The sequence below is a fragment of the Mytilus trossulus genome, chromosome 7 (assembly GCF_036588685.1).
Source record: "Mytilus trossulus isolate FHL-02 chromosome 7, PNRI_Mtr1.1.1.hap1, whole genome shotgun sequence".
Lineage (NCBI taxonomy): Eukaryota > Metazoa > Mollusca > Bivalvia > Mytilida > Mytilidae > Mytilus > Mytilus trossulus.
Genome location: NC_086379.1, coordinates 504,935 through 517,963, shown reverse-complemented (window position 1 = coordinate 517,963; position 13,029 = coordinate 504,935). Strand labels below are relative to the sequence as shown.

Genomic DNA, 13,029 nt, shown 5'->3' with positions numbered 1-13,029 from the left:
AAACAACAGCAGAAGGTCACCAATAGGTCTTCAATGTAGAACTTGTAAACAGTGAGATACCCACCCTAAACCATATTTAATCATGTTCATCATTTCAAGAAGATTTGAATGACATACAGGGTCAATCTCCTAGACGTCACATATGCATATCACTTTACTAGACATCACCAATTTGTACTGGACATTGCCCAAAGTCAGGTGACCATGGGAATGACGAACAATGGAAGACTTCGTTACACAATCCTGTAACAATTATTTCTTGTTTAATATAAAATTTAATTGACGCAAAAATAAGTCTAGGTTTATTGAACTTACTTAAATATTTTTTAGAAGTATTTATTAGCCTATATATTTTTTTTATTTATGGCTTATTTTAAAGAAAACATAAATCTTTGACCAAGAATGTTTGACCAACTGTCTAAGAAACACCTGTCGTTTTATTTCAAACTTGGGATGTAGTAACATCACGGACTTGGTGAAGGTAAAGGTCATTTACATTTACTATATGAGAAGGTCAATCAGACCTCATCTTTGATCCCTGTATTATAGTAGTAAACGTTTGACTGATTTGTGTCTCATACCTTTTGTACTGTAAAACCCAAACTCAGTATTTCTATCTGGGAAGCAAGCCCATTCAAATTCAACTGTGCAGGGTTTGATCTCTGCGGTCATATCAAGCTGCGCCCTACGGAGCGTTTTATCTTTATTGGAATCACGAACACACAACCTTATACCCGGTAGCCGGTATTTTATAGAATGTGAAGATCTTATGATATCAATTACTTCCAACAGCATACAAATGTGATATTTCTTAAGGAAACTCTGAAATAAAAAAAATCACATTATATATATACGAATTAAAAAATTCGCACTACGATTTCAAAAAGACACACTGCAGAAAATTCAAATAAACTGAAATTCAAAAAACCCTGAAAATTGAAAGACTAGTAAAAATAGTATATAGGAAAATTATTTGAGAACAATGTCTGTGTAATATATAATTTATTATCTTGACCAATGGTTTTAAAAAATCTGCACTTTGGGTGCGTGCGAGCGTCATTGATTATGTTGATCGTTACAGTGAAAATATTATTGCAAAAAATCGAGTTAACGCTCTTTTAATGTCAATTCAGCCGTGCCCCGAAAGAAACTTCTACTATATATTTAAATTATTTTCATTTTAAACTTGACTATTTATATATTACTCGACATGTCCGAGTTTCGTAAAGGATGTTATTTTTAGACACCATCAACGTGCTGCATGTACCGCATGTGTACCAAGCCTAGATAAAGCTGGCGAGTAAGGGGTATTAAATCGACCACTGAAAACTACATTTTCCATGATGTAGCCGTGTTGGTCGAGTGGTCCAGGGCAGTGGCCGAGTGTTGTTCCAATGTCACAGAAGCAAAGGTTCCAGCCCCGCTGAGAGAAGAACAGAGCACATTTGAAGATCTTACATTGATGATCTAAATTTGAGACGAATTATATACTATTTGATGCTGTTAGCCTCAGACGCGGATTTAAGGGGGTTGTGGTTGATTATATACAGTATTATGATCAGGATTATGACTTCTAGGTCTCCCCCTTTAAACTAGTAAAAATATGATGAATTTGAATTTGGGGCACTGTGGCAAATATTACATGGATATCAGGACGCGAACATGTTGATTTACTGACATAAATATGAGCCTTGATTTTAACTAGGCCGCACAGAAGACATTTTACCGCACTTGGTCACACTGATGATTTGCTGACTCCAACCTATATTGCTCCTTCAGGCCGCATGTTGAGCGGATCCGAGATGCAGCAAATGTTATTTTTCAAGTCTGGCTTGACCACTGACCATGGTTACTGGAATCGGGCAAATTATTTTGGATATACGATTGTATCCTAATTTCATTCAACAAGGAAAATAATGGAAAAAGTATTGGCCAATCGGAAACAAAAATATTGTATTGGAACAAACATGATAATGTCCATGCATGCAGCATTGAACTATTGCTATTTCAAAATGAACATTTTTATATAGATTCTATGTACAATTATAAAAACAACAATACGACATTGAACAGCCTAGTTATTATCAATATAAGATAATATAGTCAGACTTCAAATTATATTGGCTAGATCTAGGTTTAAAGGGGGGATCTTAAAAAATACATCTTTCACCCGCAATACTTTTGCGCCTGTCCCTAGTCAGGAGCCTGGTCGTTGTTAGTCTTGTATGAATTTATAATTCATTTATATATTTATAGTTTGCGTTCATTATTACTAATTAGAACTTATATACACATTTTTGTTCAGTTTAAACATATTCATTTATAGTGGATTGGGAAACAAGTTTTGCAACTTATATTAATACCTTTCCACTTTGCGGGTGCGAGTGTTGCCTTGTAGTGGCATTAGCCTTCTCTTTTTCGAAATCTACAAGGGTGTCTTTAACGTGCAAGAGATATGGCTCTCTCTCTTTACACGGACCAGCCATTTATCGTCCCCTTCCGACGGACTATCATCGTTTCCTTAAGACCATACTCGCAAATGGTGTCAAGGGAGAGCCGAAAATTGAGTTCCTGAAATTTTCATCCCGAACATATTTGTTAAGGGGCCAACTGAAACACGCCCGTTCCGGTGCGGGGTTTTCACGCTGTATTGAAGATCCATTGGTGGCCTTCAGGTATTTGTCTCTTTGACACATTTCCCATCTACATCAGTCTTTATTTTATTAAAAAAAAGTTCATTATTTGATTTTTAGTGCAGTTACTTTTAGACTGAATAACAAATCTAAAATTGACTGACAGAGCCATTTTGATGTTGTTGGGTTTTTTTGTGGGACGGGGTTCTGATTTAATTCAGTGCCATACCCGAACAGACATTTTAAATAACAGTAATATACAATGTATCTATATATATCATACTGCTTTTTGAGTAAATATATGTAATTTTGCATAAATTTAAATGCCATTCGTGTAAAGCCCTACAGCAAATATGGATACCACAATTCCATTGTAAAAAATATTGATTTCTAACAAAAATGTTTTAAACATGGTATGGTTGTTATTTAATATACATTTATTTATATATATGCTGTGATATATTCGCATTTAATTGACTAAAATGGGGCTCTACCTTTAATTCTACCATACTTTGTACATATTGCGCTGTTTTTATTCTGTACTTTGAAAATATATATATATATATAAATTTTTATTTTTTTTGTGTACTGAGCATGTTCCATACGTTGATGCATGAATATTTCGAGACGGAGAGATATAGTTATTTTTCTTTGTACCTTATTTATGCCACTGACAGAGCAATAGTTAAGATTACACGATCCGGTTCGAACTGATGTATCCGGAGTTCCCAACCCCTAAAGTCGGAAATATAACACAAGATGACTACCAAAAGCTGAATTTTTAGTTCCGTCTAGGTGACCAGGTGGTCTAGAGTGCAGGCGGTGATGTCACGATATCCCAATAGTATAAGTTCGAATAACGGCGATGGATGAATAAGAATATAACTTAAACACGCTAATTGATACATTAAAAGTTTTATTAGATATCAAATAGATATATCGTCCGGCGCAGGGGCGTAGCTAGAAAGAAACGATGTGCAAGCAAAAATTTGGGACCCTTTTATGCAGGAAAATGGTTTTTTTTTCGGTTTTCGGTCATAAGAAAGTTGAAAGAGGAGCTACATGTAGATAGGACATATAAACAATTTATGAATGTAAAACTATTCATAAATCTTCTGAATAAAGTAAATCATGGTTAATTGAAAACATATAAACTACACATTTTTCTGATACAGAATTTACTCAAAATTGTCCAAAATCTGCTCTTCGGGTCTAGGCAGAAACGAGCTTCTCTATTTTTTGTCAATATTCACACTGAAATCTCGATTAATAAGCAGTAATGCTAGCGATGATAACCTGTCATTGTTCGTTGTTGATCGTACATTTGATTTCAACAGACGTAGTGACACTGATGGTGACTGGTACATCTCCACGGTAGCACTAGCGAGATGTTATAAACCAGTGTACGTGTTTGCCATCGAGCGACCTCCCAATTGAATTCGTCAAAATTGATTGATTGATTATCTTTATTTCCTCCATAATATGAAGATTTTACAATTTATATTATAAGAACAGAATCAAGAACATAACATATTTACATATTCTAACCAACATCAAAGTATACAAACAGCAATAAAAAGGACTATAGGTAGATACATAATTACATATGAAATAGAGTCAAAAACAAAACGTCTATAATTCACCAACTTCATACAAGAACAACATTAGTTAAGATCAAATATGTGACTATAAAGATCATAATTGAAGACCTGATATAGTTTATACATATAATCTGCTATGTGGCACATCAAGAGGCTCCATACATCAGCATTTATAGTTTGCATGGTATGATTCATACTTCCAAGTAACGACTCGATAATTTCGTCATCATCTTGATTAAAGAAACGAACGGAATCCTCTACGTCAAGAATATCAACAATTTTGTAGAACATTTCTGTCCGAATTTGTAAAAGAGATGTACAGCAAAGTATATAATGCATAAGTATATCCGTATTATATAAGTTACACAAGGAGCATTTTCCTGTTTGAATAGCTATGGCTCCTAATTTCACAAGCGTCATAAATTTTGAATTGAGTGATGGATATGTTACCGCTAGTCGTAACAAACGATGCTCCGTCAAACAAGTATGTATTTTATGGTACCGCTTAAGTTCTGGTCGCCGTTCAACTGAGTGTTTCCATTTGTTTTCTTCGTATATTTCTAAAGTCTGTTTTACAATTTTGCTCCACAGTAGCTTGTCTGGAAAAAAAATTTCAGCCACAAAGTTTTCAACAAAAACATCAAATTCATATTTCATTAAAATTTTGATGTAATCGTAAGTCAATGAAATTTGACTGGCCTCACCGGTTAATATTTGTCCCATACGAAAATTAAACATCCGTTTATGTATTGTTGTCGATTTTGCACGACACAGTCTCCCAAAAAACAAAAGTTTCATTTTATCAGTATATCCTTCGACAGACCACAAACCAACATTACTAATACAAGAGTCAGTCGGACTACGTTTATCCATTATTAGTATAAATCTGACGAAATATCTTTGAGTTATTTCCAACATTTCAGTTTCACGGTAGGGTAGCTGACCCCAAGTTTCACATCCATAAAGTGCAGTTGTAAGAATAACTCTTTTCCATATCAAGTTATTAGTTAAGGCACTCATCCCTCGTGGATTAACACCAACAGTATATAGTGAGTGAAGTTTCTGTTTTAACTTTTTACTGGATTTATCTGATCTATCGAAAGTTTTACCATCTGAGCTAATAAGTGTTCCAGCGTAAGTACATGTACGTTTTCTTTCGAGTACAATATTACCTAGGTTAAGACATGCTGCAGAGTCATAATTGTTGCGAGTCTTTTTTGGTGGTGTAAAAGTCAAAACACTACTTTTCGATGCATTATATTTTAACCGCCATTTGAGCGCATAGCTGTTAACAACGTTTAATAATGTCTGAGCACCATTTACAGTTGCGCTTAATAAAGTTGTGTCATCAGCTAACAAGATTGTTGGTATGCTTATCGGGCCTACTAGTAGTCCACAATGTGTCGATAAGAGTTCACAAATCAAGTCATTGATAAATAAGGAAAATAACCAGGCAGACAACACACGGCCTTGACCTACTCCTTGTTCAATCCGAAACACTTGACTTGTTAGTCCACTATGCTGCACATGTGCTGTTGCAGTTTTATACGACATATATATCAGATTCCACAATTTACCTTGAATTCCAATTTGGTTCAGTTTGTAAAGTAGGCCATCTTGCCACACTCGGTCAAAGGCCTTTTCGTTGTCGAGAAAAATGGCATAAACAATCGAATTACGTTCAAGATAATAATGAATTGCTTCTTTCAAGGTGTAAATAGCTGGTATCGCACCATGTTCTTTTACAAATCCAAACTGGAGTGGATGTGGCATCACACTATTGATATCAACAAGGAGTTTATGAATACGATTCAAAATTATTTTATCAAACAGTTTTCCTAATGAAGAAGTTAAAGTAACTGCACGATAACTATTTGGATTTGTTTTGTCTTTATTATTTCCTTTATAAAGAGGTATAACTATTCCATGTCTAAATGATAAAGGTAAGTATTCTTGTTCGAGAATTAAATTGTATAATACACTCAGTTGTTTTAATAAGTTTTCACCACCATATAGTATGTGTTCATTTGATATATAATCTTGTCCTGGCGATTTACCGACTTTCAATGTTCGTACCTGATCCTTGATTTCATTTATAGTAATCGGTTTGTCGAGAGTATCAATATAACCTTTGTATTTATTGTTGAAAAGATCATGAACTTTTTTGGAAATTTTCCCGTAAAATTGTTTGTCAAAGCAATTACATACCAGGTCAGTTTCGTATGTCATGTATGTCTCAGACAATGTTGAGATGTGTTCGTTTGTTATATTTCCTACAACACGAGGAAGCAGATACGCCGTGACACAAAGGAGCGATTTTCTGATAATACCAGACGCGATTCCACTCTCCAGTTCCATTATCATATGGTCTGTAAACGCAAAATATAATGAGACTTTCCAATACTGTTTTGGCGTGTTAGCAGGATGAATGGCTCTGGTAGTCCCTAACACATCGCCGTGGCATAATTTCAACGATATCGAAGGGTTTAAAACTAATGCCGATTGGTACACCTCATTCCAAACAGTTAAACCGTACTCTGTAAAATGTGCTCCGAAACTACATGTATTGAGTATAACAAATCTAAATCTTGTAAAAGATCTACAAGTTACAGTGTCCGATTTTGTCATGCATGATCTCCAATATAACTTCTATTTTGAAACCAAATGCCGTTATTTAATGACATTTCATCAATCAAAAAAGTGACAACATATGTGTTTCCTTTAAAATTTAATTTTTAAATTTTTAATTTTGCAACATTTTTTTGTGCATGCCGAACCGATGTGCACGCAACTGCGTGTTGGCGTATAGGGAGCTACGCGCCTATTACGCAATATTTCGCTGGACAAACTAGCGTCATCAGGCGTTTGCGTCTATTAAGGTGAAAACGGATTCACGATAAAAAAAAATATGTTTGCAGAGTTGTTCATGTCTATCGGGCAGGTCTCATACGACCTTAGTTGATCTCGTTTTCATGGTTCGTTGGTCAATGTTTAGGTTTTGTAGTATGGTCTGTTTCTCAAGTTCTACTAAGAAATAGGAACACAATATTTGGTGTAGATAATAATTGTAAAAGAGGGGCGAAAGATATACCAGACAGAGGAACAGCAAAACTCATAAATCGAAAATAAACCGTCAACGACATGGCTAAAAATGAAAGAGACGAACAGACAAATAAATACACAAGAAACACCAACCCCACCAAAAACTAGGGTGGATCCAAGGTGCTCCAGAAGGGTAAGCAGATCCTGCTCCACATGTAGCACCCGTGGTGTTGCCCATTTTATTAACGTTGAAATCCAGTAAATAGTCTAATTCGGTAGCACATAATCAAGTAAGAGGACTTGGGGATTGTAGTTACGACGGTAAGAAACATATCAAATATCATCTGTGAAACAGTTATTCCATAACGGTCAACCACTCGTGATGACAATCGTAAAATTTACGGAGGGATTATTTCAACTTCACCATTTGGAACTCTTGGTTTAGTAGCTTCGAAATTCCTTGGAGCAACAACCCTCTATCAAGGAAATCATGATAGAAAAAACAAGCGCAGGAATATCGAATCAATTTGGAGATATCTACTTCGTATGCAGGCACTGCTGGGATGTTGCTACATTGAAATGGAAAGTTCACCATTGGGAAGCTGAACTCGTCTCTTTTGTCGTAAAGTTTTGTTTCAACCGACCCTGCGGGCATAGTCCGCAATATCTAGATGCAAGTCAAGATCTGATGTATACTTAATTGTATCTGTTGTATTCTTTATTTTTATTTATCTCACCAAATCATCAGTTTGAATTATTTAGCGAGACAATATCTATATAGCGGAAAGCCGTAAAGTTAAGGTATAGGGCTAACTTCTTATTTTTCATCTTAAGAAGTTGCTGTATGAAGTCAGCCTCATATTAGTAAAGAAATAAGTCGGTTAGGAGAGGGGCACAATTGGTTCCCATTGGAATGCCGACAATCTGTTGAAAAACACGTCCTCCAAACCTAACAAATATGTGGTCAGTCTGAGAAATCAAGCATCTTGATAATGTCAGCTTCAGCGAATTTTTTGTTTGAATCAGTGTGATCCTTTACAAAGGGATCTTCCTAAGAAGAGATACATGTATCTATACCGTTGGCCATTCTTTTTTTTTAAGAAAAAAAGCAATACCAACTCTTTCAATTTCATTGTCTTTTAGTAAGATGTAATTTATGACTGTTAAGTATGGTTAACTCTCACGGACCTTGATTTTTAATTTCAAGTATCATTGTGATTATATATAAACCTCATTCTACAGCAGTCAAAAAGACATATCAGCGTGTGCACTCCTGCGTCTGTATTGATATGTTAGATAAAATAATCATATTTTTATTCCAATTAAAGGCCCAATGAAGAACTTTAAGTAATTTATTACAATGCATGATTTAATTTATTGACACCATAATTTTGTTTAATCATGCATGTTTAAACGTCTCTTGTGTAGAATAAAAGAACATTTATTTATAGTATTTGAGAACAATAGCTACCGTTAACCTTGCATAATACAATTTCCATCCGCATTTGACCAATTTATTACAATCGGATTTTCGTCATTTCATTTCCGTCATCGACTTCTTGATTACACAGTGATGCAAAACTTTCCTGCGATGGCTACTCGAGGACTGTCTTTGGTTGTCAGGCGAGTTTTTCTGCACCACAAGAAACTAGTAAAATCATCATCATTGCACAGAATTGTACAGGTATATCCTCAATTTTTACATTTTGCCACGCGCATAACAAAGCTCCCTTCAGGTGCCATTTTAGCCTTGTTTCTTGATCCGGTCTATTTCCTCCCTGCTCTAAACTATGTGGAAGGAAAAGTTCTGATAAAAGTTTCTTTTATTTATCGTTGACTCGTTCATTGTTGTGTATGCATCAGTAAATGTTGTATATAACCACCGTGTTGGTAGTTGTTGAATTGTCATAACTTGCAAAACAGCAATAGGCATAGTTGAAGTTCTTGTCTTGTTCATGTTATTTTTATGAGGTTGAAATCCATATCTCTTGAAATACCATGTGATTACATATAATTGCAACTGTGTGTCCAACTCCCTAGCAATAATTAGTGTAAGAATCATTCACTCAATATGAGGGAAAATGAATTAACTTTTTTTTTAATTTCAAAAGAATAATGTTGTTTCTTATTTAAAACAGAACTACTACACCTTAAAATTCCACAATTGTACACAGTTACTTGACGTCACTAAAGTTTCTGTAAAATTTTTACATCATAATAGAAATTATCCTGATTTAGAGTAATTTCTTGCAATTTGATTGGCTGATATTGTCCTAATAAATTTCAGTACATTTTTTAATCACGTCAATTGGAATTATCTCCCTTATTTATTACGTCAATTAGAATTATCTCCCTTATATCATTGACCTAATAAAAAAACAATAAACAATTGAGTTGCTTTGTAGTCCTAATATTATTTTTTTTCTCACAGTTTTAGATTTAATATCCAAAATATATTTGTTGATATTGTCCTAAAATTGAATTTGAATATAATAATATGTAATATAACAAAATCAGGATAAATTCGTTCCACAGTGTTCAATTGTCCTAATACGGAATTTATCGGGTCAACAAAATTCATATCGGGTTTGGCTCCGTCTCACCCGATATGAATTTTATTGACCCGATAAATTCTTGTATTAGGACAATTGCACACTGTGTAACTAATATTATCAGACGCCACAAAGGAAAAGTGATTGTTGTATGACATCAAAAGTTCAAGCGGGACAGATTTCCAAAAAGTGATAAGGTGTGTTATATGCAATGTATTTTACGTACACCTTATATCCCTATTTGTAAGCCATTACTGGACATCTCAAAGGTTAATGTAAAATTTGAAGCTGGATTGTTATTTTGTTTTCTTGTATTTAAAGTCCCTTCATTCAATATTATTTTAGTGAAATGGACCAAAAACAAATGTTCTTAGGTTATGTGTACAATTAAACAGGTTGGCAAATTGCTAAAATTCAATCCCAGCTCACATTGTGTACATAAATTGGTTAAACAAAATCCACCAAAGTATCTCCCTTTTACATTTTCAGGACATACTGCAAAATATTCTCAGGGACTACATGTACAAATTAAACAGGTTGGCATATTTCTCAAATTTAATCCCAGCTCACATTGTGTACATAGATGCCATCCAGGATTGGTTGGAAAAAAACCAACTTATCTCCCTTTTACAATTTTAAGAAGAAAAGCTAATCATCATACATGTCATAATTAAATTTTTTCATTTATATTTGAAAGGGCAGTATGAAACTTTCCAGGTATAAGAAAGAATGGTAAATCTATAGCTGAATTTTTCTGGGTATTTTTTAAACCTTTTGATTTATTCTGGTAGTTCTCATAGTAAAACTAAACATGTCAAAGTAAGAAAAAATAATTGCTTTAAAAGCATTTCGCAGTACTTCCTATTAAAGTAATGTATTTCCAAATAATAAGAAACAGAAATTTCATTGAAAATTGCATAAGTAATTTTGTTTAACCTGATTAAGCACAATGCATGAAGCCAAATTAATCTATAAATATGTAAGTTACAATTTGTTGAACAAAGCTGAAACCTGATTAAAAAAAAATGACAAAATTTGGTCAAAACTTTATAAAAATTAATTTGATGAATTTTCTACAAATCTCATTTACATAATTAAAACAACTTAGAAATTTGTGTTAAAAGTCATGTGTTTAATCATGTTAATCTTCTTATTTTAAGAAAAAATATGTGTTGCCTAATATTGTGCAGCTTAATCAAGAATTTCGGGATACGCTTTTGAAAGGCAATAACTGTTATAATGAAGACTGTACCATGGCCAAAAAAAAATAATTTCTCAACCAAAAAACTACAATTTCATTTCCAATATTGCTACATGTATATTCATGTATTCATTTCCAATTTCCAAAAGCCTTTTTCCTGTGTCAGATATTATGTGGTTAATAGATATAGGAAGATGTGGTGTGAGTACCAATGAGACAACTCTCCATCATGTTTATCATGTTTTTATACAAAAAATCTTTATCATGTTAAATGTAATGGCAACTAAGAAAACTTGAAACAGTTTGTAGGACATCGAATGTTTGTACATTTACAGTAATCTACATTTAAAACTCCATTGACCCAGAATCATTTCTTAGACTTTCATAAATATTTTTAATATTTTGAGTATATTATGTGCTGCAGCTATGTAACAAGAAAAAAACAATGGTGAAAAATTTGACAATTTGTAACTAGAGATTTGGAACTCAGTAACTCAAGTTTATTGTGTTTACATGTACCTTAACAGATCTACTTTCTAAATGTTTGATTTATGAGGACAAGGTCCCTTTTGAGTATGCTGATTTAAGATTTATTGATGTATCAGTGTAGCACAGGTTTATGTGTACTGTAAGCATGTGTAAAGATTTTGAATCCTACAGCAAAAAGGGGAGTGTTTCACTGAATGACACTGGGGTGTTCAGGGTTTCTTAATTACCATCTCTTACCTCCAGTGCTACATGTAGCTTAAGTTTTTTTTAAAGATTTCTTCTAAAACGATTTATTAACATATATTATTACAATAATTCTATAGTAAAGAAATAGTCCTAAATATTAAAAGTAAATTTCCAGTACTACAGATTTTAAGTACAGAAATAGTACCTATATACATTGTATATATGCAAAAGTAGCTGTGTACATGTATCACTCATTTTGCAAAATAATTATGTCTGCCTCTCTCCAAATTATTTCATGAAAGACATTATACATTCATGACAAGGTTACTTGTTGTTTGTCATGTAAAAAAATGACAAATTATTGTCAAGCATTGTTTATACAATAAAGAATGCAAAAGTAACATGATATATATGTTGTTTAAGCTATGTAGTTAATTGCTCGTAATTGATTAAAATAGTCCATTTATACCATTAATTGGCTTCATTTAAATATTGATTGTAAATTTGTATTAAATGTGATTTGATTATTAATTAAACTGGAAATATTAAATTTGAGTATTGAATTTATTATTGAACATGTTGAACACCATTTGAAATACAAACGTTGTTTCTTACAACAAATTTCCCGCATTGAAGGCTTGCAAGATGCCCATGAAATACATGTATATAGATATTGTATCATATGAACATTGGACAAATGTCTATATTAAGCACTGTGTGTTGCTCTGCAGAATTGTTTTGTTTGTTTTGTTGGTATCTCATATATTTCATTTATGTATAATCCACATCTCTTAGTATTCATTTGTAGGGTTCACATTGTCAATGACTGATTTTGGTGGTTAGTTGGTCAAATTTAAGTTTTCATGTTTTGGTCTGTCTCATATTAGTGTATGGAAGGCACATTAGCTGGACAAATGGCTATTATACATTGTAGATAAACTTTTCCATTTATGTTCCTAAAAATGCATTTTGATATACAATGTACATGTACATGTATACACACAATAGACTTTATATCAATAAATGATTAAAACAATATGCTTACATAATTGTTGCAGAATTTTTTTCTTAGTTATCATATTTTTATAATATTTTACATAATATTATTATATAATTCCTTTTTTTTCAATTTTCAAATAATTTTTTGCACCTATTTCAGTGGCCATTGCATTACACCTTGTTTCCCTAACACTATCATCTATCTGACTCATCCCACAGAGGCAATTGTACTTTGAGTCACAATAGATGGTCATACATGAATCAGAACTGTGGAGCACTATGTGTAAAATAGAGTACATGAATGATTTTATTTTATTGCATATAGT

General features: G+C 33.2%; 1 protein-coding gene across 3 annotated transcripts in view; it reads left to right on the top strand.

Annotated features, from left to right (window-relative positions):
- The first annotated feature begins 8,784 nt into the window (after window positions 1–8,784).
- LOC134724455 (calcium uniporter protein, mitochondrial-like) overlaps window positions 8,785–13,029 on the top strand; it is a 53,804-nt gene continuing 49,559 nt past the window's right edge. For all 3 annotated transcript variants that reach the window (XR_010108429.1, XR_010108430.1, XM_063587471.1), the window contains exon 1: window positions 8,785–8,960. Coding sequence is in view for 1 of the 3 variants with exons in the window: in XM_063587471.1 (XP_063443541.1) it covers window positions 8,850–8,960 (111 nt within the window). In the remaining 2 variants the exon portion in view is untranslated. The remainder of the gene's footprint in view (window positions 8,961–13,029) is intronic.